This window comes from Megascapheus bottae, chromosome 26 (genome assembly GCF_031878675.1).
Source record: "Megascapheus bottae isolate mThoBot1 chromosome 26, mThoBot2.hap1, whole genome shotgun sequence".
NCBI lineage: Eukaryota > Metazoa > Chordata > Mammalia > Rodentia > Geomyidae > Megascapheus > Megascapheus bottae.
In genome coordinates, this window is record NC_143534.1 from 17,693,304 (window position 1) to 17,719,042 (window position 25,739).

General features: G+C 38.7%; 1 protein-coding gene across 1 annotated transcript in view; it reads left to right on the forward strand.

Moving 5' to 3' along the window:
* Myo3a (myosin IIIA) overlaps nucleotides 1–25,739 on the forward strand; it is a 107,567-nt gene that overhangs the window by 33,236 nt on the left and 48,592 nt on the right. Inside the window, exons 9-13 of the mRNA XM_090319032.1 lie at nucleotides 11,454–11,553; nucleotides 13,618–13,734; nucleotides 15,217–15,321; nucleotides 15,422–15,505; nucleotides 18,106–18,308. Coding sequence (XP_090175158.1) covers nucleotides 11,454–11,553; nucleotides 13,618–13,734; nucleotides 15,217–15,321; nucleotides 15,422–15,505; nucleotides 18,106–18,308 — 609 coding nt within the window. The remainder of the gene's footprint in view (nucleotides 1–11,453; nucleotides 11,554–13,617; nucleotides 13,735–15,216; nucleotides 15,322–15,421; nucleotides 15,506–18,105; nucleotides 18,309–25,739) is intronic.

Below are 25,739 nucleotides of genomic sequence, written 5' to 3' on the forward strand. Positions count from 1 at the left end.
AGCTTGAACACTGTCCTTGAGCTTTCTCAAAGCTAGCACTCTACTACTTGAGCCACAGCACCACTTCCAGCTTTTTCTGTGTATGTGGTACCGAGGAATCAAACCCAGGTCTAAACGCTTCAGGATTCTTGACTCCAACAATGAGTCAACTCAAAAGAGTAGCAAGTTAGTAGGAAATATTTGGGTGGGTAGGGAACTGACAGGAAGGCAGAGAACTGACAGGAAGGCAGAGGATCAGGCTCAGACACAAAGCAAGGTTAGTAAAATCCCTCACACCCCCTTCTTCTAGAGCTACCTGCTGAGAGAGGGACCCCTTCACCTACCTGAACATTTCCTGCAGCATTCTAGAATGCCACAACATATTTGCAAATCAGTTTTGAGCTTGTTGAACATTCGTTCTTCCTGTTTAGGTCATAAATAACAACATGGAGTGAGAATCACCATCTTGGTCCCATCTCAGTTCAATTCCAATGAAGGGCAAAATCCTACCTTAACTATTATGGGATTTCACCCCATCTTAGGAAGATATCTGTGCTTCGGAAACTATATACCCATTAAGTGAAATATTTAAATAGGCTCCTAAAATTCTGTCTCATGTTAAACTTTTACTTAAAAGTTTTATTTAAGTTGTGATTTACATCCCTTTAGAAAAATTGAGTCCAGCATTTACCTAAATAATACAAATTCCAAATTTAAAATTTATTTCTGTGACATATGATGAGCATGGCATTATTTTAATGTTTCACATTATATACAGATAAAAATAACTGATATTTTACTTAGTATCCTCCATGTACTAGTTATTATTAATGTTGATGTGTATAAATTATTATGTTTTGCATATCATTTCACAGAAGATGTTTTTTAAAAGTATATTTACAAAGCTGTTCAAGTATAGTTTCCCCTTCAACCAAAAATACTATTTTCATGGCACTCTTGACCCATACATATGATTTTCAAGGCAGAGTGTAAGGCAACTATGAGGCACATTTCAAAAGATTAGCAAATGAGAGATGAGCTGAAAACACTTCTTCCATTTAGTGTTAAAAGTGCCTGATAGCTTGCTATCAACTTTTATTAGGTACAGGACTCTATGTGGTATAAATTCACTCAAATAGGATTTGAATTTTACAAAACAGAACAATGAAGAGAGAAAACAGAAAAAATCTATAGGAAGTAATAAAAGGATCTTTCTGTGCAATACAATTCAGAACTCCATTTTCCTTTCTATTTTTAGGTAAGATCATTGTTCTCTAATAGCTTGGGCTGTGCATTGGTGAGAATAGTCCCCCTTGGAAGATTCCTCAACTTTCTTTAGTATGGAGTCTTCAAATGCTGTATAAGTAACTGTTGCAAGAGCCATCTGTGTGTGTGTGTGTGTGTGTGTGTGTGTGTGTGTGTGTGTGTGTGTGTGCATGTGTTTGAACTCAGTGCCTAGGTGCTATCCCTGACCTTTTTTACTTCCATCTCTCATTATAAACAATCATGGATGCCTGGCCCTCATCACAGACACCTGACTTCCAGTCCCTGGTCTGAGTAACCAACCTGCTCTCCACAGCATCCAGCCAAGGTGTGGACTCACTTAACTTAGTGTACAGAAACTCTAATGGCTCCCTAAATGAGGCAGGAGTTTCAGGCATCTTAGATTATTAGACACAGAAACAGGACAAAATGTGGAAGCATAACAATTTAGAGTCTTTTTCATTTGAGCTACTAGATCTACTAATTGTGTCAGTTATTGATCAAGCTTATTGTTTTGAATTTGTCAATTATTGATTAAGCTTATTGTGAATTTTCAGAGAGAAAAACAATAAGCTTGATCAATAACTGACAAAATTAGTAAATCTAGTAGCTAAAATGAAAAGGACTCACCATCCGCCGCTCAAAAAGACAATCTTCTTATTAACAAAGGCAAATGACAAATCTTGAATGTTGAAAGGGTACATTTGCTTCAGATCTGGTGTGTGCCAAGTGAACTGTGATAGACAAGGCAGTTAATAGCTAGTGTAGATATCTTGGGAAAATAAATCCATCATCATATATTTATTTTTATGTTTGTGTGGGTTTTCTGAGATTGTATTGGGTGCATGTGTGTGCGCCTATGTGTTTTCACATGTGAGTGTAGGTTTATATTCTAAATAATATTTAGAGGCTTTCAGCCTAATCCTAAAAATAAGGAATAAAGAAAGAACCATCTCTTTAACTGCTACAAGGAAAGGTCTCCTAAAGGCACAGAAAGCCACAGGTGACCTGGGGAGTTGTAAGGCCCCCTTTAGGACAAAGAAATTTGGTAAAGAAATAGTAACTTATTTTTCTTCCTTTGAAATATCCATTTACACCTCTGTTATTCTTCTTTCCCATCCAGAAAAGTTCCCAGAATAAGAGCTAAGTAGCTTTAGAGCTAAGTAGCTTTTAAACCCAGGCTTCAGGAATTTTAGCATTAGGCAACTGGGGAAGCATTCCCTGCTCCCAAGCAGCATTAAGTACAGGACACTTCAAGCAGAAAGAGGGAATTGCTAATATGTACAAAGAAACTGTACATATTTGAATTCTAAGAGTAAGTTCTATTGATGCTTCAAAACAAAGCAAAGTGGGAAACCGTTAGGTTCCCATAATCAGCCTTCCAGGTTAGAAGGCACACAGGAAACTAAGACCAGGAAGGAAACAAGCCTTCTCATTGGTGCCTAGCTGCAGAGGAGCTGGCCCAGGACACACTTGTCCCCACCACTTAGGTTACCAGCTCTATCACACCACCTTTCTTTATGTCCAGAAAGAATCATGCAAGCATAGCTTGTTGTTATCATGAAGAGCTTCTAATATAACTGCTTACTTTAGGGATCAGAAAAACAAACAATTGAGATCCTGCCTTCTGGGATAATCATCAATTAATGACCAGCCTAGGGCCATAACTCAAATATCATTTTCAGACCAGTGCTTTTGTGATTTTTTTTAATTCCTGACTATTAAGAGAAATGAGCAGTCACAAAGCAGCTGATGTCTACCATTTGTGTTTGGGTTTTTGCTTGGCTTCCTTGGGTTATTCTGCATGCTTTACTTATAAGGGGCATTTAAACTTACATGTAACCTGTATATGATATAGAGCAATCAGAGTTCTCATTACTGAATAATAGATTCACCAGTTAAAAAAAAATCTCAGTTTGGGTTTTTCTTAAGACTTAAGAAAAACTGTGTACATTGTAAAAACAACGGAATTTTGAAGTAGTTGACACAGCATGCCTGAAATGTCTGGAATTAATCTTTCAGGGACAAAATGTATGTGGCATGTTGATTGGAGTTGACATAGTCATTATCATGTAATTCATTTCATTCCATGGTTTAACTTTAGTTCTTCTTGTCATAATTCCTATGTTTCCTTTTCTATGTAGATATAAATCCCGCCCCCCTTTTGTGCCAGCCCTGGGCTTGGGCTCAGGGCCTGAGCACTGTCCTTGGACTTTCTCAAGGCTAGCACTCTACCACTTGAGCCTCAACACCACTTCCGGCTTTTTGCTATGCCTGTGGTACCAAGGAATTGAACCCGGGTCTTCGTGCATGCTAGGCAAGCACTTTACCCACTAGGCCAAACTCCCAGCCCAAATTTTCCCCTTTTTTGATAGTACTAGTGGATGAACTCAAGACTTTGTTCTGGCAAGATAGGCACTCTATCGTTTAATCCTTATCTTCAGCCCTTTTTGCTCTGGGTATTTTTGAGGGTCTTCCCTTTTGCCTCAGCCATGATTCCGCTATTTATGCTTCCCAGCATGAACAGAATAGAAGCCTTTTCTGTTCAAATGTAGTCTTGAGAACTTTGTGCCCGGGCTGGCCTTGAATTTCAGTTCTGATTTCTTATCTAACTAGGATTGCAGGTGTGAGATACCATGTCTGGCTTTTTTCTACATTTAAATCTACATTTTTTTAAATATGCCCTCTGATTTTCTGAGACCACTAAGCTTATTTATTTAGTCATTTATTGGCTAACTGTGTGTCTCATCTCATGCACATATGTGCGTGAGTTAGAAGTTCAGAGTAGTTAGATGAAACCTATGTGGGTTAATATTTCTTCAAATGTTAATAAGCATCGCTTTACTCTCTCTTACTACGTATTGCTTTTGGATGAACCAAGGCAGTGAGATTCTGCCTTTGATTCATGATTTGGTTTTTCTGTAAGAAAGCTTCATAAGATTATTGGTAAGTTTGCCGATCCTGACTCAGCTTCTGTGCTTGTGCATTGCTCTGCATGTTCTGTGGGTGCCTGTCTTCCATGAGCATCAGTAGATCTTTGTTCTTATCTCCTCGTTGTGGGTGGTTAAGCCATGCACCTGACTTCTGTCTGTGAAGTCAGTCGTGTTTGTTCCACATATTGGTGATTAAGATGATGATCTGATTCTTTCCATTTCTTTTCTGAATTCCGTCAGCTTTGCTTCATCTCTCTGTTGTTTTGTGTCTTTGTTAAAGAGTTCTGCTTTCTCTTGGAAATGTTTGCTTTTTGAATGAGAGATCATGTTAAAGATGTCTTTGAGGAATGGAGAACTTTTCATCTGAACATGTTTTACAGTTCTTTCCAATAGAACCTCTTCTCCATGTCTTCATTTATGCTCTAAACTCTTCCTCCTTATTTTGTTGTTAGAAGTATGTATAGTGATACATTACTTTCCAAGTGCCACTGAGAGCAATACATTCTCAGAAATTTTTTAAAATTTTTTTTGCCAGTCCTGGGCTTGAGCTCAGGATCTGAGCACTGTCCTTGGACTTTCTCAAAGCTCTACCACTTGAGCCTCAGCACCACTTCCGGATTTTTTCTATGTATGTGGTACCTAGGAATCAAACCTGGGTCTTCATGCATGTTAGGCAAGCACTCTACCACTAGGCCAACCTCCCAGCCCCTCAGAAAATTAAAAAAAAAAACAACACTTAAAAAACAAAAACTCTAAGAATCGTTAGAAGGCTAATTAGATTAGGTTGATATTCTTTTGTTGTGTTTGAGTGGTCAGGTGCCCATTCTAGGGCTTGAACTCTAAGTCTTAACTTCATTTGGCTTTCTTGCTCATGCTGTGCCACTTTACCATTCTACTGCTTTAGCCACACATCCAGGTCAATATTTGCTAATTGGAGGTGGAATCTTGCAGACTTCTATCCAACTAGCTTTAAACTTCAATCCTCGAAGTCTCAGCTGCCATAGCAGCTAGTAATACAGCCACGGGTGCTAAGCCAAGTTCATCCTCCTAAACACCTTTCATCTACCCTTTCATCAAATTTACATTTTCTTGCCCTAACCAGGTTCCCAGCTATCCTAACCCAGGCAGCTGTATCTGTGTGGCTCATGGAGTGAACACACAGTGACAATCCTATCTGTCAGAATGGCTCTTCCTTTCCTTTGTCAACTCCCCAGAGCCATTGGTGACCTATCTACTGGAAGAATGATATGTCACTGTCCCCTTTTCTTTTCCACATCCTGTACTGGGTATCACCAAGCCTCTTTCCTGCTTCCCAGCCAAGAGCCTCATGACTGAAACAGTTTGGTCACTATAACTTATTAATCGAGATCCAAGCAGTTTTTGCCTTCCTCACTCCTTTTAGCACTGTGTCAATTCATTTCTTGAGTGTTCCTCTGCCCTTCATTTTAGGAAAATCTGCCTCCCAAAAAGCAAGGTCAAATTTATGGCAATCCTTCACAGCCTAAAAGAGCATACAATATGCTTAAATGAAGGGATCAGACAGAAGTCTGAGATTGTTGAAAGCTGGCCAAGGGCTGGCTGGTATTATGGGAAAAGTGAATGAATAGAGCCGACATGGGTTTCCCTCAGATGGTAATCTACTTGGAACCACGTGTCTGTGGATACCAATGGGCCACTGTACTCAAATATTTAGCTTTGTATACTGTGATTTAGAGCGGTGGCTCTTCCTGCTTTTTGATGAAAGGAAAGTTTTCTTCTCTCCTTTCCTGTCTTACTGTGGCAAGGAAGGAAATGATCGCTTTACTCTGTGAACTTTAGCCTGAAGTAACTATTATTCAGCTTCTATATAAAATAAGACACTGTGTGGTAGATTACAGACAGCCACGATTTGAGGGCACATGTCAGATTTGTGTATGTGAGTCACATAAGGAGTCTAGCTTGCTTGCCTTTGAGTGGGCATTTTCTATGAGGTCTCCAGCTCATAGAATATAGCAGAAGTAAAGCTGTAGTGTTTGGGTCCCCAGCCTTGAAATAAATACTGACAGTGTCCACATTGTGTCTCTTGAAAACTCTCTACAAAAGCCTTTGGATTATCATAAAAGGTGTAATTTGAAGGCTCCTCCTCAAGGCTAATCTTGAGAGCACTATGCTGAGAGAGACACCTCCCAGCCCCCATAGAAGGATTTGACCAGTTATCCTAGCCCAGCGCAGTTCCATGGTCATTGTCAAGCATAAGAGTGAAACACACCAGGCCCATCCAATGGCCTATGATTTGTCTGAATCCATTTTTGCCACCAGGAGAGACACATTTATATAGGATTACATTTCTTATTGCGTTCTAAGAGACTCCATGTTGCGGTGGGGGCAAAGCTGAGTGTAGGTGATAATTTAGGGGCAGAGAGGGAAGAGGAAACACAGAATAGTTGCTTTCTGTCATCACATCCCTACTCCTCTAAGAACATTTTTCCCATAGTGTCAAATACCTTAGTTAAAAAAAAAAATCTGGGCTGAGAACATAGTCTGGTGGTAGGGTGCTTGCCTACCATGCATGAGGCCCTGGGTTTGATTCCTCGTTACCACATACACAGAAAAAGCTGGAAGTGGTCCTGTGGCTCAAGTGGTAAAGCACTAGCCTTGAGGAAAGGCCAGGGACAGTGCTCAGGCCCTGAGTGCAAGCCCCAGGACTGGCATAGAAAATCTGCTGGTTGTAATTTATTGATAATTTTTGTGCTTGGAAGTACATAAAATGTTTAGTTACTTTTTAAAACTAGGAATATGGGAGAGATTCTTTTTAAGGAGAATATTCTGGTCTCTGAGCAGAACTGTAAATGATTGCCAGGCACATAAAGCTTTATCCCCGGCTGTTCAGCTGTTCTGATCTTGTTTGCTTCACAATTTATTTTGCTAATCTCTGAACCTAAAAGGAAAAAGAGAAAGAGAAAAGGGAGATGCTGTGTTTAACACAATTTTTAATTTTGAAAGATTAAAATTTGCTTTGAAATTAGAACTTGTACATTTAAATAAATACGGCTAAGTTTTAAGGGAAAAATCTGCCATGGAAATTCCCAACATGTTATCAAAAAGGAAGAAGAAAGAAGGGAAAGAGTAAAAAGAGTAAGAATAGAGAAAAAGGGAGGAAGGAAGGAAGGAAGGAAGGAAGGAAGGAAGGAAGGAAGGAAGGAAGGAAATAAATTATATATGTAACTATAACAATTATAATCTTATGAAGAGAAATTTGAATACATTATATACACTTAATATAAATACTAATCTCTAAAAGAAAAAGGAAAAAGAGAAGGAAAAAAAAGGAAAGGAGGTGCTGCACTGAACAAACTTTTTAGCTTTGAAAGATTAAAATACATATGCTATGGTTTAAAGAATGGCTAGCAAGAACAAAGTCTGCACAAGTTCAATACTGACAAATATTTTTCCATATATTTTTGTATTTATGGATTCCAAACTTGTGGATATAGAGAAAGCAGACTTTTTCCCTTACCATGGATAATAGTGTAAATCCCTTTATTTACTCCAAGAGGGTAAAGAGTCTCTTTTAGTAGAGACTGAATTGAACATGCCAATTAAATATCAAGATGGAGTTATCAAGTAGGCTGTTTGATACTCCTATACTTCACAAGAGAAATCCATGTTGAAGATGTTTTCATCCTTCGCTTATTGAAGTCTTTAATGCGTGACATTTGATAGGAATATTACATCTAAGTCTTGAGAAAGAAATGCAGGCCAGGGAGGAGCTCTGAGAAACATCAACAGAACTGAATATTGATTAAGGATAGCCCTCAGGAGGAGTATTGAAGGAAAATAGTGTAACCTTGAATTTGACCGTAGAGTTCCTTAATAACCTTGTCAAGAGCCATCTCAGTCAAGTGTGTAGAGGGAGCTCCAGATGGGAGAGACGGAAGAAAGTGGTGAGAAGGAGAATATGAGTTACTCTTAGGAAAGCTCAACTATATGGACATGAGAAATGGGGCAGGAGGTAGCTGGGAAGAATGAAGAACCAGAAAGAATGTTTTAAAGGTAAGATACCTTAGAACACAATTGAATACTAGTGATAGGAAGTAGTTTATGACCCATACAGGAGGGGACCATTACAATAGTGAATTATAGAGAAAGCAAGGATACAAGTACAAAATGTTGGCCTTTACTCAAAGCAAGGATAATTCTTCCATTGGAACCAGAGGAGGCAGAGCCAGTTCAAACAAAGACAGAATTCTTCGTGTTTATAATTACTCTTGTGAGTTATGGATGTCAGCTCAGCACTCTAGAACAGCATTTACTTCTACATACTACTTCAACCTTGTATTTCTTTCCAGTATTGTTACAAGTTGGACATAGATAGATAGATAGATAGATAGATAGATAGATAGATAGATAGATAGATAATCCTAATTAGTATATCTTGAGGTGTATGTCAAAAAGAAGGGGCTCTGTGGCTAAAGAAGTAACTAAAACTTTACTGGAACCTGGTTGGCTATAACACCTATCACTCTTGCTGGGTATCCATGTGAGTCCCTGCTCCTTTTGGTACTACAAGTTGTTTTTGCTGCTGAAATTTAAAGATGGATAGAGAACTAACATAAAGACTTCAATGAGATGTATGTTTAACAAGGGATTGCTATTCAACCTCAGCAGCTCTGGAATCACCTTTGATGATGGAATTTGGTATTTGCAAGAGTATTTTAAACGAAAGTAAAAGCAAATAAAGCTGTGCCGTTGTAATAGTACAATTACATGGTAAGGATGAAAACTGAACGTCAGGCACCAGTAGTGGTTTCATTTTTCTCTGTGTAGAACTGAATGAAAATACAAGAGAAACTATAGTAACAATCCCTAAGGGCAACTACGACCTTTGACAACAGAGAAAGAAAATATTTATAGTCTGAAGCTGCATCTCTTCGGTATTACAGAGTAAATGGAAAATATAATCTGGTTAACAAGCTGTGTTTTCCACAAGAGGATGAAAATCTTACAGTAGGGGTCTGGCTTTGCTTCTTCCAAGCTCCAGGCCAGGCATAAGGAAGTGAGAAAGAGAGGAAAGGAAGAAGGGAGGGGGAAAGGAATGAGGGAAGGAAAGAAAAGATTTAATATTGTACTAAGAAAAATAATTTTGTTTTTGTTTCTATTCAAAAAATTACAAAGCATTCAGTCATTTTTAGACAAAATTGATATCATCTTAAGATACTAATAATAATGACAATTCAAGCCATTAATTGCCTTTACATCTTTGCATTTAGGCGTTTGAACCTGGATTAGAGCTTAGCTTTTGTCCAAATGTCTCACAATCTGGCAGAAATGATGAACATGTGTCCATTTGACTAAATGTGAGAGCTTCTCCATTGTTGTTTTCTCCTTGGAAATTCTTGGAACGAACCCACAAAGAGGATGAGTTTGAGCATTGACTTTGAGGGGACAAATAGGTTTTGCTAGGTATGGAGAGAAAATAACTTGGGGTAGAGAAACAAATAGTATAATCAAAAATTCAGAAAACACATAGTCTGTTTGGGAAGAGTTCCATGCAGAGTTTATGGACAGCAGGTCTGGGAGATTGTGTGAGGTTGTAAGGGACATGAATTTTTTGCTAAGAAATGTTTAATTGTGCCACAGAAAATGGAGAGCCATGTGGGGTTTTTAATCATCACAGTAACCAAATCATTTCTAAGTTTTTGACAGCCACTGAGAAAAGCATTGTGTCAGATGACTTCTCAGGAGAGGAGGGAAGATACCAGCCAGCCAAGTATCGATCTGCCTCTACTCCCTGTTATTTGTCAACAACAGTCTTTAGCTGCTAAATGGACCCATAAAAACAGATGAAAAACCCAGGGCCTTTCACTTCAGTTAAATGGATAGCTGAGTTTTTTTCCTCTATTTTCTTAAAAAGAATATATCAGGAAAGTACTACAAATCTCTTTGAATACAGGGGAATAAAGGTGGAACTCATTTGATTCAGCACATATGGAGATTGACTGTACAAATCCTGTTGGAAGTTGATGGGAAATTTATTTACTCATTCAGCTCACATTTGTTGAGGACCTACTACTGTGTTCTATAGAGCAGTGTGGCTGGCAGGAGAAGGAGGGATTTAGTCTCATGTGTCTGAGTTCACATTTCAACAAAGGATTTGCATATCAGCTAAGCTATCTGCACAAATAAGTGTATAATTACAAACCTCTTATGTGCTATAAAAATGAATACAAAAGACTTTGATTAAGAATTCAGAGGACATTGAGCCCGCCATGTGGGGGAGATGGACCATCCGTCCGTCCATCCGTCCGTCCAGGCGCCATGGCCCTGTTAGTCCGCTACCTTGTAGAGCAGGTCCAGGATGCTAATCATCGCTGCTGTGACTTACTCCAAACCTGGACTGGCCACCCTTTTGGCACTACATCAGGACTTAGCTGGGTGCTGCTTGATTTGTGGCCACTGAGGACTGGACATGGCTTTATATTGGAGAAATCATAGGCAAGCGTAGCATCGTTGGCTGTGATGTCTGAAGATCAATCTTAACATCTGATTCTATGTGATTTATTACTTGAGTGTTCTTGAACATGTGATGAGAGTGTTTTCTGAAGAAAATAAAAGAAAAAAGAAAAGAAGGAAGAAAGGAAAGAAGGAAGAAGGAAAGAAAGAGTGGGGGGGGAGTATTCCAAGCCAGGCATGGTGGCTCACAGCAATAAACCTAACTAGTCAAGAGGCAGAAGTCAGGAGGGTAAAAATATTCTTGAGACTCCATCTCAATAGAAAAAGCTGTCATCACAGCTGTGGTGACAAATATAAACAGACCCTCTCGTCAAGACTGGGCTGGGCAGAGAACAAGACCCTTTTGGAAAAATAACAAAAGCAAAAAAGAGATGGAAGCATGGTTCAAGCATAGAACCCCAATTGGCAAATAGAATAAAACACTGCTCCTATCAGTGTAGCAGAGAGCTCAGACAAAACAAACATCGAATGAGTTCAAAGCTTGGAAAATGACCATTTATAAGGAACTAAATCATGCATAGGAATTTTGAGGAAACTCAAAGTCATTAGCAAATTAAGGATAGTTCTTGACAGAACAGATGAAGGAAGCTTTTGGGTCATTCATGAGGTTTCATAATATCACATTTCCCAAGAGAAGAAAACAAACAACTGTATTCAGATACATTCTGCTGAGCTATAACTGAATTTAATAAATTGTATCATAGAGCTTTTTAGTTTCACGTGTATCTAAAATTTGACTTCTGATCCATAATAAGTTTTTAAATAGGAAATGGGTTTTCTCCACAGACACGAACGTATTCACACCAGGAAAAATAACTTAAGCAGTTCTCTAGCTTCTGATCTGAAGGAGGTAGAAGACTTGGCAACACTCGATGTTTTGGATGAGGTAAAGATTGAGTTTCATTCTTCTTAGACATTCTAGAATTTTCTCTAATTTATACAAGTGATGTGGAGAGGGGGTTCTTTCATGCTTTTCTCATTTCATAACTTTGTGACAAGTTCTCCTGTGTCCCATATTAATGGATAGTATTCAGGTTTTCAGATCCTTCCATCCTTATGTCTATCCTTTTGATGTATGAGCCCCCCAACCCCTCATCCAAGTGTGAGTTATTATTCTAACCATCTCAGAAATATTCTGTATATCTCTTGTGAAGGCATATATCCAAAGCATTAAACTATAGGCTTTTCTTCTTCCCCTTAGCTCTCTGAATTTCAGATCGTTGAAAAATGAGTGGCCTTTTCTTGTGAAATCTGAGTTTCTTCCTGCCTCTTGGAAAGCTATTTACTTATTTACTTTGCTTCAGAAATGTTTCTGAGCATTGAACTCAAAAATACAACTAATCCAGAGATGTATATTGGCTCTGGAATAACCCCTGGGATCCATGTGTTCAAGGCCTGATTAGTACACCTTTTAATTATTTATTAGGAGGTGGAGGAATATTTAAGAGGTAGGGCCTAGTGAGAGCTCTTAGTTCTTGGGGAAGAGGTGGGCATGCCTTCGAAGGGGATTGTGGGGCACTGGCCCCTTTTCTCTTCCTCTCTCCATTTCTTTACTTGTGATATAAACGGGTTTGCTTTACCACATGCTCTTACCACAATAAGCTTCCAGACAAAAACCCCAAAAGCAATGGGGGCAACCAACTGTAAACTGAAACCTCCAATACTATGACCCAAAAGAAACCATTTCTTTCTCCTTTTATTTATTTATTGATATTGTAATAGGTGATGTGCAGAGGGGTGACAGTTCTATAAGTCTGATAATGAGTCCATTTCTTTTTGAACAGTGTTACCCCTTCCCTTGTACTCTTGCAGTTTTTCCCTCCCATTCCCACCCACAAGTTGTAGATTTTATTTTCAATACAGAACATTTGACCCTCCATTTCTGGGCCCTTCCTTACTCCCAAATCAGATAAAAGAGCAAACAAGACAAAAGCAGACGAAAACAAAAATAACAACAAAGAAAGGAAAACCTCTGTTTCCTCTTCCTGAAGTTTATTTCAATAATCCTGATGTACATAGCTATTCCACATATGTATTTCTCTCCTGAAACCATCCTCCTTTGTTCTCATTCAATGTGATTGCCTGGGGAGCTGTACAATTTATCATATTAGAGTGTGTTTTTTTTCTTTTACCATCCAGTGTGTTTTCTTGCAGATTCGTAGGCACATTCTAGTAACACAGATGAGGGAAATCAAGCAACCTGTGGGGTTTTTTTTTGGGGGGGGCAGGGGAGTCCATCAGAAAAAAATGATAATGTACCATAAGAAAATGGAAAGACTTAGAAAAAAATTATATTAAGCAAAATAAGCTATTTTTCTTTAGACATTCATTTATCTCGGGTATGTGTTATAGTAACGGAAAGTACACATAGTCATTTGATAAATTTATGATGTATAAACATATTAAGTTCTTCCTCTGAAGAACAGGAAACATCTTAAAAGAGTTCTTTCTAGGTAAGAGATAACTTACTCTTTACATCATGGACTGCATGAACTCATTCCTTGAGATCTGTATAGCATAATTTAATATGTTATATGTTCTATACACCATAGAACATGTAGTATATATGTCCTTGGAAAAAGAAGTTAATAATCACATTCTTCTTTGTCTATCAAACCAAAGAAATTGCCTGAGTAGTACTTGCAAACCTGCTTTTACATTTCCATTCAATATATCTATTTCTTTCCAATCCTTGGTCCAGATTCCAAATGTTTTATTAGGTTTGGGATGTACTTCTGTGGCAAAGCACTTACTTAGCAAGTGCAACATTCTGGGTCTGATTCTCCCCCCTCCAACCCTGCACACACACACACACACACACACACACACACACACACACACACACACACACACACACTGGAAGGACAAATGTCTTAATAAGTTACTATTTTATTTTTTAATTGAGCACAAATGGGTTTTAGAGAACAAAATTATTTTTATTTTACTTCAGAACACAGTCTCGGAACACTTGGAAAACTGTTATGCCAAAGACCAAATCTATATCTATGTAGGAGATATACTCATTGCTCTCAACCCTTTCCAGAATCTGGGGCTTTATTCCACAAAGGTATGTGGTATGGCTTGTGTTCTGTCACTTTGTAGGAAGGGTGACACTCTCAAGACTCTTGATTGGAATGAATGCTAATAAAGACATTATCCAGCACTTTGGCAGAAGTTACACAGTACTTATTAACACCAGTAGACAGGAAAACCGGATGGAATCAATGCAGGTGCAGTGTTCAACAATGCTTTTTCCAAAAGTGTATACAGGATGTTTATTATATCTAGTTATTAGTACTAGTTCCACACTACATAGCATATTCAAAAATAAATATCTAAAAGATATTTATTGCTGAGCCAAGTACTGGATCAATCAAAAGTAAAACTACATCATTTATACATATATTACATATGTAAAACTCATGGTAAGTTTTTAAATTTTACATATTGATTGGCCTCATTACTAAAACAATGTATTTTAAGAATATAATTATATACTTATCAATTATTCAACCCCTAATGTTTTAAATATAGAATTAAACTAGATTTTTAAAAAATTTTTTAATTGGACCTATTCTCTTCTAGCTATTTGTGTTCTCCAGAAAACTATTTTGATATTGTGTCTAACACTTAATTATGTGAAAAATATGCATTTGTTATCCTCTATCATCTTGGAATTTACAGACTAAGGATAAATGTATGAGCCTATGTTACAGTAGAAATTGGGCTTATATACCCGTTAACTTTGTGATATTATACACAAGATATTATAGGTAAATGAAATAAGAGAAGAAAAGCAGTGAACATATGTCAGACTTTGTTCTTTTCTTTCCGCAGTTCTTGGGAATAAACTCAGGGACTCACCCTTGCTACCCCATGTTCTGCCACATCAGCCACACCCAGTGCCCTTTTCGCCCCTTTTTCAGGCAGGGTCTCACACTTACGGTCTGTGTATTGCCACACCTACTTGTTAAACATATGCAAGATATAGTCAACAGATGGATAACTGATCGGCCTACATATAAAGTCCTTTATTTAAACAAAAAAATCATATTTTGAAGCTTTAACTTCTTTTTTTGGAAGTGGTATGCAGAATCTATTTCCCACATTTTTTTTCTTTGCATCAGTTAGTTATATAAAGGGAGGAGTCATTTTTGATATGTCCTTTCCTTGATCAGACTCACCTCCGGTGCCACATTCCCTCATCTGGAACCAACCTTGAAAAGTTGTATTGTTCCATTAATACAAATTTCAACTAAATTTATCTTCTTTCAAGATCTTTTAAATACCACCACTGTGGCATTATGCTATACTATGCCATAACATACATCAGGAGTGTTTAAATAAAAATTTTATTGTACATAGTAACGCATGACTTGTGCATGCATGTGTATGTACATATGTAACACAAATGTAGTTGTTTTGTTGTCAGGCAATGATATTTGTATTTATTTTTTTAAGTGGAAGTAGATTTACAAATGATCAGACTTTAACTAAGAGCAGAAACAAAATAAAAAAGTCCTATAAACTGTGTTCTTTTTAAATTTAGCTTTCCCAACTATACATTGGAGCAAAGCGAAGTGCCAACCCTCCTCATATTTTTGCAATGGCTGACTTAGGGTATCAGTCCATGATTACATATCATTCAGATCAGGTAAGACAAGCTTCGTCACACACAGAATTTCCCCTCTCAGTTTCTTGTGCACCTGTTGAGTGTTATGAAGGATGAAGTCTTCTCATCATCTCCTGTGCAGTGCGTCATTATTTCTGGAGAAAGTGGAGCTGGAAAGACTGAAAGTGCTCACCTTCTAGTTCAGCAGCTCACGGTGCTTGGAAAGGTAGGATTTATTTTTCTTCTGTCTTAGCAGAGGTACTATTGTAATTTAGAGCTACATCTGACTGGTTTGATTTGTAGTCACTAATTCCTCCAATGAATGATGAATGGAAATTATAAAAGACTTCTGTTAGCCAGGCACTGATGGTTCACACCTGTAATCCTAGCTATTCAGGAAACTGAGAGCTGAGGATCACAGTTCAAAGCCAGACTAGGCAGGGAATTCCGTAAGAGTTTTATCTTCAGTTAAGCACCTGAAAGCTTAAACTAGAGTTATGGCTCAAATGATAGAGCACTAGCCTTGAGTACAAAAGCTTAGGGACAGTACCTAGGTCTTGAGTTCAAGCACCAGGACCTGCACACACATAAACACCAAGAACTACAACGGCTATCTTTTAAATGTAATAATACAATGAATGATATAGAAAGATTATACTCTGTTTGAAGATGTTCCAACTTTCCTTATTTGGCCAGGCTTTTTTAAGTCAGCTGTTCTCTATTTATTAGCACTAATTTGATGAATGTTTACATTTTGTCCTGTGTTTGATAACAGATCAAAATAATCATTATACATGCATCAGTTGCATTTGCATGCATATGCAGTTAGCTTGCCTTATGCACAGACCTGTTACCCATAATTTTGACCAAACATGATAAAAAATAATAAAAAATAAAAATCAATTGAAAAATACAAAAGTATTAAATTCCCCACATATGCATTCCACAGCTAAACTGATATAAAAAGTCAATCCCACATTATGTATGTAAAAACCACTGTGTGAACTTGCTCTTCACCGTGTGAACCACTGTGTTTCCCTGCTCTTAATTTTGTGAACAGACTGCCTCCTCCAAAGCAAATAGTGCCCCCCACAATAAGGTAAGCATTAATGTGATAAAGAGGAAGTTTTACCATCACATCACCAAAGGTGACATGATAGCTATTTGGGAAATGCAAATTGAAACAGTAGACACTTCTAAAAATGTTCCTTAAATTCTGATAAGACCAAGCCCTAAAACAAAGATCTGGTACAGTTAAGATTACACATATTATAAAGGATATAACTCTGTCATAATACAAGTTTAGATGTTTTATTTTTGTAAACTACATAGGCCATAAAACCCAGCAGTCACTTCACCAAAGGTTTTAATACTTTCTATGTTTAATACTTTCTAGGTATGTTGGGATGGAGCATAAATGCAGTCTCCTCAGTGAGTTAACATGACCTTTATCCTTGAGAACTATGACCCCTCAGGCCTCTCAGAGAGGTAGACACCAGGAGGATAGGGTTAGCACAGGCTGTCTTCTTTCCTCTCCATCTCTTCCCAGGTGCCCATCACCTCCTCTCGGGTGATCTATAGGATAAGGACATCTACGAGATCTGAAGAACAGAGAAGTAAGAAGTGACAGGTGGAGGGAGCTCCAACTTATGCAATGGCCATTCCTTGCTATCTTGATTTTTGTGAACCAATGGAAGTCCTCGGCAACAATAGATTAACAATGTGTGCATGCAGTAAACTCTAAATCTAATCTCCCCATCATATTCTAGATCTAAGATTTAGATTTAATGTTTAATTGTGTGCTATCCATTCTGCCCTTATCAGGTCTTATCTTATTTTACTTATGTTCTTGATAAAGATTTATCAGATGCCAAAAAATGGGATATTTAGGGAGATGGAGCTTGGTGTACTTACACTAAGCAAGTAAATTCAAGGCCCTTATTGCCTCTTTTGGAAGTCTCCTGAAGTCCTTATGCAACTCAACACCTCTCCATGGCTACATTTTCTGGCCTACTGGTGTTCTAGTGTAACCTATATCCAGAGACAACTATTGCTTCTCTCCCTCAACTTACAATATCTCTGTATCTTTAATCCAGTTGATCTCTGGGAAATGTTCCTGTTGACACTGATATACATCTCCTTGAGCTAATTTCTGTCAAGATGAAAGTGGCTTGAGAATCCCTCCATCCCTTTGCCTTTCTCACAGTGGTTGGCTCTCACCCAAATGAATTCCTACTTGGCAGAATTTCCAATAAAATGGTAAAGAAGAGACCCAAAAACTAACATAAGTGTGAGCAGAAATGGCATAGGGACAGCCACATAGACTGCTGGCTTTGCCTGCCACTCTGCTCTCCCCACCATCACTCACTTCCAGGTCACTGCTGAGGATGCACCTAAGCCCCGTTCCTGCGCTTCTGAATCCATGAATAGTCTTTACTCTCTTAGTTCTTCGCTCAGCAACAAGGAAAGGGATTCTGACTTTGGGGAAGGCATTGATGAGGCCCTAGGCCCAGAAGAGTAGGAATAAGAAAATAGAATTATACCTCAATAGCTACACTGCATGTAAGATATATTTAATATCAGGCACTGCACAGAACTGTATTTGAATGTAAGCCTATAAAATACCTCTTCCCTCATTGCAAAAAAGCAAGTGAATGAATTCACCCAGAGAAAGTGATTGTAGACTAGATTATTATACATGCCATCCATCAAGAATGTGCTCTCATATGTTCATGTCCATAGAAAGTGTTTATCAAAGAAGAGACACTTTGTGATAGATGAAACCATTTTTACTCATTTTTTAGTATCTTGACATTTTCTCCCTAGTCTAATAACAGAACCTTACAAGAGAAGATTTTACAAATGAACCATTTGGTTGAAGCCTTTGGCAATGCCTGCACTATTATCAATGACAATTCCAGCCGATTTGGAAAATACGTAGAAATGAAATTTACCTCTTCTGGAGCTGTCGTGGGAGCACAGATTTCTGAATATCTTCTGGAGAAATCTCGAGTTATCCACCAAGCTATGTAAGTTTGTGTCAGGTATCTTTTATTTTTCTGGGAAACATAAGCAAAAGCAAGACTTCTGCCTTAACAATAAAAATACCTTTCATATTCAACGAAATTGTGTTGGTGACTTGCTACGTGCTATGTGTCATTGGTGAATTAATAGATAACATAGAAATATTACAGCCCACTGTGGAGTTCCAGTATATCAATGTGAAGTGTAATTAGAAATAACCAAGTCTTTCTATCTTTTAAGTATAAATGTGTTTTTCTTTTTATAATGTTCAGCAGATATAGATGTTAGTAATAATTTCATTCTTCACACTCAAAAAACCAAGTAAATGATGCAGGAGCAAGCTATTTTGTTGCTAGCTGATGTAAGCCATTAGAACTATTCATGGTTTGTTTTTGGTTTTGAGTCATTAATGGCAATTGAACGTCAACCTTTGCATTCTCACTGAGCTGTTTTACTCATGGCTGGAGTTGTATCATTTGAGTACGGCTTGCACTTGTGGCTTTTTGCTGTTAATTAGAGGTGGGTGTTCTAGATTTGTCTGCCTGGGCTGGCTTCGAGACATTATCATTAGATTTCAGCCTCCTGAGTAGCTAGGATTACAGGTATGAGCCACCAGCAACTGGTAAAATAATTTCTTAATAGTTGTTGAGCCAGGTACCAGTGGCTCACACCTGTAATCCTAGCTGCTCAAGAGGCTGAGATCTGAGGATCTCAGTTCAAAACCAGCCCAGGCACAAAAGTCTGTGAGCCTCTAATCTCCAGTCAACCACCAGAAAAATAGACGTGGCACTGTGGCTCAAGTGGGTAGAGGACTAACCATGAGTTGAAAGCTTCAGGGACAGCACCCAGGCCCAGAGTTCAAGCCCCAGGACCAACAAAAACAAAACCAAAAAAATAGTTGTTGAAATAGTCTGAAATATGTATCAAATAATGGGGTTTTGTTCCTCTCATAGATGGCCTAAGGAACTTCTTTAGCTTTACTATATTGTTTGTTGTAAAAAAATAAAATCATGCCACATCCAAAATTCACAATCCCATTGAAATAAAGCTCCAGTATGATTTGAGTAGTGCTTCATTATAATTTATAATAAGACACTTTTTCCATCCTGTGTCTGTTTTTTTAACTTAATTAAAATTGTAATTTTACATTTTAGAGAAGTTTTTGGTGACTTTTGAAAATGAGGATATCAGACATGTAGCATCAAAGCATTATTTGTAGGTACATCATTTAATTACAAATTCAATTAGAATAAATCAACCAGTATTACTAGAAGGAAAGAACAAATGGAAAGGGGTTGATCAAAAAACAATTTGCATATGTGCAATGGGCATCAAGGAATAAAGAATGAGTGGTTAGCTCAGATTAACAGATTCTGAGCCCACAGATTAACAAGGATGGGGAGTCATGTGTACCAGTGGGCCTGCAGGGCTCAGGCTAAGAAAGCACCACAGAGCCTGCGAAGAGAGAGAGAGCCAATATGGAAATGAAGCTAACATCAAGAGAAGCATTAGGGGATGGATATTCCATTCTTTCCTTCCTTCCCCTGCTTTTGCTCTCCAGTGCCTCCCTGTGCTTCCTATTGGCTGAACCCAAATGGAGCCAGAGGGGAGAGGCCACTCAGGTCTTATAGTCTGCAGAGTTCTGTCTGCCTTTGGACCACACACAAGACAGCGAAGATTACAGAACAAATGTGGGGACTCAGAAAGACCCAAGAGAAAAGGGCACCAGGGTAGACATATATTTTCTTAAAGCTAACTTTCCCTTTCTTTTACAAGAATTGATTTCTTTCTTCCATCACTACCTGTGTCATCCTCCCCTTCCCACCCCCTTGTCCCTGACCACACTCCGTTTCAAATCACCTTTCTCCTGACATTCTGCTACCTAGTGACTTCAAATCCTTTTCTAAGTGTTGGGGATGTTAAAGAAGGAGAATGCTCCAAGAGGCTCTTTAATTTCAAGGAGAAAATGAGCATATTGAAGGCCCTGCTGAATCAGTCTCATAAATATAAATGATAACTGCCTGCTACCACTTCCTCCTGTGACGATAGTGTAGTTCAGCAAGCGTTGATTGCATTGCTCTCCCTTGCCAGCCTTTACCAGGCTCCCTAGGCTTCATAAACAAAGTGGCAGGCAGAGTGCTGTGTGCTGTAGAGAGAGAGAAGATATATTTATGAAGCAGTTATTCCATGCCGCAAACTGTGCTGAGCACCTCACAGCCATTGTGCCTTTTAATTCTCACAGTCAGATGACAGGGTTTCATTGTCTCTTTTATACACTAAGGAAACAGAACAAGAGAATTTTAATTAGTTGTCTAATGATCAAAAGCTAGTAAGTATCTCAGTTGATATTTAGATCCTTGTCCCTCTGGCCAACTCCTAAGACTGCCACTCAATGCCTGCTTTTCCTTCTTTCTTTCCTTCTTAAGCAGCTCACAGCCTCCTAAGGACTGGCACAACTTTCTCCAATTCATTGGTCTCTTTTTTCTTTAGGAAGTAGAAAGTGAGTTCAGCTGCTAAGAGTGAGCAGATAGGAAATTGAGAGGAAACTGGATGTCTAAGTCAAGGGAGCTGTACCTAAAATAGAAAACGGGGAGCCTTGTTGAATGAGTCCCCTGTGGGGCCCTTGGACTAGAAAGCATTGTCAGCTTTAGGGCCTTCTTTCTGGCTGCTTCATCACATTCATAGCTTTCACAAGTGAGTGTAGCTGTGCCTAGATGAGAACATCACAATTTCCAGGACATTAGAGGCCCGCAGAGCATAGGGGCCAAAGCAAGTAAACACAAGACCACTTCAAAGACATTCCTGCAAGTGCCAACTCCAGAGAAATATTAGACTATCCACAAGTAGAAGGACAGCCAGTCAGAGCACTACAGTTGGCTGACTTGCTGAGACCCTGCACTTGACTCCAGTTGGCCCTGACCTGGCAACCACTTTGGCCCAAGGGTGGCTTTGCTATGACTTGGAACAAGACATAAAATGGATAATCTTGGAAGGCAGCATCTTTTTTCCTTGGCTTTAACTCTGTTAACTCTGAAGGTCAGTATATTTCTCAGAATATCTCCAGGTCTTGTCAAATTAAATGCTCTGCAAATGTACACTGATAATTAAGAAGAAATCCACTAATTTCGTGTCTCTACATTTATGAGTCACTTCAGTTAATTGTACATCACATTGTTTGGATTAAAGATGGGATACACAGAGCAATCAATGTGATTTCATTGGAACAAAGCAAACTAAATTACATGCCGTGCTAGTTTGAGACATCTTGTATTATTCTGTGGTGAGAGATCAGAGCTCAAGTTCTAGATTTGCTCTAACCTCACTCGTCTCTAAGGTTTAGTGTCTTGCATTCTTTCCAGTGACTGCAACAAGATAGGAGGCTGATCTGAAGGGTTTTGAAGGAAGGCAACACAGCAGTGTGGCCCAATGGTAAAGCATTTGCCTACCATGCTCGAGGCTCTGGATTTCATCATCACCACTGCAAAACACAAAATTAAAAAATGAATGAAAAATGTATCAGAACTTGCCTGAGAATCCCCCCTGTAAACCATCTGTTAAAACCTTCCATGACTGGCTTCTGATTCTTCTTTCTCTCCGGCTTAGATTCATTCATCCATTCCCAAAATGGATTTCTGGAGATTTGCCCAAGAGGCTTTTCTCTTTTGCTGTCTCTGATGTTAATTCTCAATTTCTTCTGATATCATGGACCTCAAGATAGCCAGCTCTAAATAATGGGCACACAAAGATAGACTTCTGCTGAGTTACTGCTTCCATTTCTAACCACGGAACATCCTCCAGGCATCTCACACTTTCACACTTAACTGAATTCTAAAACTCCAAATCTAATAGGTTTTGTTTTTTCTCTATAGTCACTTTTTCCCTAGTCCCTAGCTATGGAAAACACACTCTCTCTCTCTCTCTCTCTCTCTCTCTCTCTCTCTCTCTCTCTCTCTCTCTCTCTCTCTCTCTCTCTCTCTCTCTCTCTCTCTCTCTCTCTCTCTCTCTTCCTAACCTGTATGTCTAAATATAAGAGAAGGTACATTGAGTTCATTTCCACAATCCATATTTTACTTGCCTGCTTCTTCTCCCTCTGCTACTGTGTTACCTCAAACCTCTGTTCCCTGATCCCTGACATTTGAAAGATTTGGATTTGCTAGACATTTGAACACTGTTCAAATCACCTGTCCTAATCACCTGTTAAGAGTCTCAACCCAACATGCACAATCATCAAGAGAATCTTTACTTCTCTCTTGTCTTCCTTCATTTCCAAATATGAACAAGAATATCAAGCCACTTTATTCACTTGATCAAGCTCTGTTCTCCCAAATTCAGCATTTTTATTTGTCAAAGACCACCAGAACATCTGAAATAGTTATAGACACTACACAGATATCAAACCTGTAACCACAGTATTTTAAACTTAATGAATTATGCCTTAGAGACCATGAAAATAATTCTTGTGCTAGCCTTTGGCAAAATCTTGAGCCAAAAGTAAAGATTTTACAATAGGAAAAGTCAATTTATATGGATATGTTTGCATTACCATCGATTTCGAGGAAAGCATCTGTGTATTGAAAGAATAAATTCTGAAAAAAGTTTCCATTCCCATGGAGATTATACTTCAAAATAGGCAGGAGAAGACTGAGGAAGGTTTTAAAGTACTTTTTGTTCTTCGAAATAAAATGATATGGAAGGAATTATGAGTGATTTTCATGTGCAAAAAGTGTTCAAAGGGGCCAGGAGCATAGCCTAGTGGTAGAATGTTCACTTAGCATGCACGAATCCCTGTGTTCAACTCTTCAGTACCACATAGAAAAAGCCAGAAGTGGCACTGTGGCTCAAGTGGCAGAGTGGCTATCTTTGAGCAAGAAGTGTCAAAGGACAATGCTCAGGCCCTGAGTTCAAGCCCCAGGACTAGCAAAAAATAAAAAGTGTTCAAAGGCCTTTTGTTTAAGTAAACTTACCAGCATAATAATAATAATTTCTTTTCATTGACTGGTAAGTGACTGGCCCTGGCTGTGAAAAGAAGAAAAAGGAGCTGGGTGGGAGATGACAGCTAGCCTGGAGTCTCTATGTGGGTAGTGATGGGGATCCCAAACATAAGCTTGGGTCATGGCCAGGGGAGCGGGAAGTATAGTTAACCAAGTGGTACAGGATCCCCTGACCCAACCTTGAGCTCTGTGATGATGATGATGATGATGATGATGATGATGATGATGATGACGATGATGATTTTTAATTGTATTATTATCATTATAGATTTTTGTCAGTCATGGGTCTTGTACTCAGAGCCTGGGTGCTGTCCCTGAGCTCTTTTTTGCTCAAGGCTAGTGCTCTACCACCTGAGTCACAGCTCCACTTCTCATTTTCTGGTACTTAAGTGGAGATAGGAGTCTCACAGACTTTCCTGCCTAGGCTGGCTTTGAACTACCACCCTCAGATTTCAGTCTCCTGAGTAGCTAGGATTAGAGATGTGAGCCACCAGTGCCCAGCTCTAGTTTTATTTTTTTAATTGCACAAAATGATGGGTATCATTATGGGCACTGTCCATGGGCACTTTTTGCTCAAGGCTAGCACTCTGTCACTTGAGCTATAGCGTCACTTCCAGCTTTTTCTGTGTATGTGGTTCCAGGGAATTGAACCCAGGGCTTCGTGCATGCTAGGCAAGCATGCTACCACTTGGTCACACTCCTGGCTCCTATAAGGTCCTTTTATCCTCACATCAGAATGTTTTTTTCTCCCTTCATTATTGTTTTTTTTTTTCTTTTTCTTTTTTTTGCTGGTCCTCGGGCTTATACTCAGGGCCTGGACATTGTCCCTGAGCTTTTGTGCTGAAGCCTAGCACTCTACCACTTGAACCACAGCTTTATTTTGGCTATTTTTGGCAGTTAATTGGAGACAAGAGTCCCATAGGCTTTCCTGCCAGAGTTGGCTTTGAACTCTAATCCTCAGATCTCAGCCTTCTAAGTAGCTAGGATTACAGGTGTGAGCCACCAGTGCCCAGCCACCAGTGCCCAGCTATATACTTACTTCTTTTGACAACTGTTTGTTCAATTCATTTATCCAGTTTATAGATGCAACTGTTTTGCTATTGCATTTTGGAGCACCTCATATATTTGCATATATTAATCTCTTGTCTGATGAGTAGTTGGCAAAGATTTTTTTCAAATTGTGTAGGCTGTTTTTTCATTGTAGTCATTATTTCTTTTCATGTGTAGAAGCTTTATAATTTGGTGCAATTCCATTTGTGAATTCTTGCTCATATTTCCTGAGCCATTGAAGCCCTTTCCAGAAAGTTGTTGTCTATGCCTATATTTTGAAGGTTTTTTTCTATTATTATCTCGGATAGTTTCTAAGTTTGAGGACATACATTGAGATCTTCTATCCATTTTAAACCAGTTGTTGGACAGGGATCAAGTTCCATCTTCTACATGTAGATATCAAATATCCCTAAAAGACTGTCTTCTCCCCAAACTATGGTGTTGGCACATTTGTCAAAAATCAATTGGCTATGGCTGCATGCTCTTATTTCTGGAACTTCTCCTCCACTGGTTTGTTTCTGGTTTTGTGTCTGTACCAAGTTATTTTTTGTTATGTGGCTCTGTGGTATAATTTAAAATTAAGTATGTATTGTGATACCACTCGGATTGCTCCTTATGCTCAGGACTGCTCTGGCTATTTTTGATGCTTTATGTTTCCATATTTATTTTAGGTTTGATTTTTTTGTTTGTGAAGAATGTAATTGGGATGTTGATGGGTATTACACAGGATCTATAGACTTTCAGTCTTTCCATGGTATAGCCATTTTAATCATATCAATTCTGCCCAACTTTGAACATAACAGCACTATCCATCCAATGTATTCTTCAGTTTCTTTCTTTAGTGCTTTATAGCTTTTGTTCTGTAGGTTTTCTTTCTTTGGTTAGGTGTATTCCTAAATTGATTTTTTAGGCTATTGTGGATGAGCTTATTTCCCTGATTTCTTTTTCAGCATGTTTATTGTTGAGGTGAGTCTTATATTAACTGAAAGAGAAGTGGTAAGAGAAGTAAAGATAGCCCGACCTTAGGGTTTGGGAATTGGGACATTAATTTGACCCACATAAGAAGAAATCTCCCTTGCCCTGGTGATAATAGAGTGAGAAATTGTGTGAGGATTTAAACCATCATAAAGAAAGAGGGCCAAAGTGAAAATGGAAATTACAAGAGAAGTGCACATCTTCAAGATAGCTACCAGAGTTATCAAGAGCAGGGGGAGAAAAGGCAGAATAAATGGCATTGGAGGCAGAGTAACAGGAAAACTGCAGGGACTCCTCCTCTTTTCAGGAGAGAACCTGAACTTGTGATGTGTTCCAGGGTCCCATCAGGGTGAAAAGGAAGATATAAAAGAAAGAGGAGAGGGGAAGAACACCCTGTATGGTACGGAACACCATGAGCCA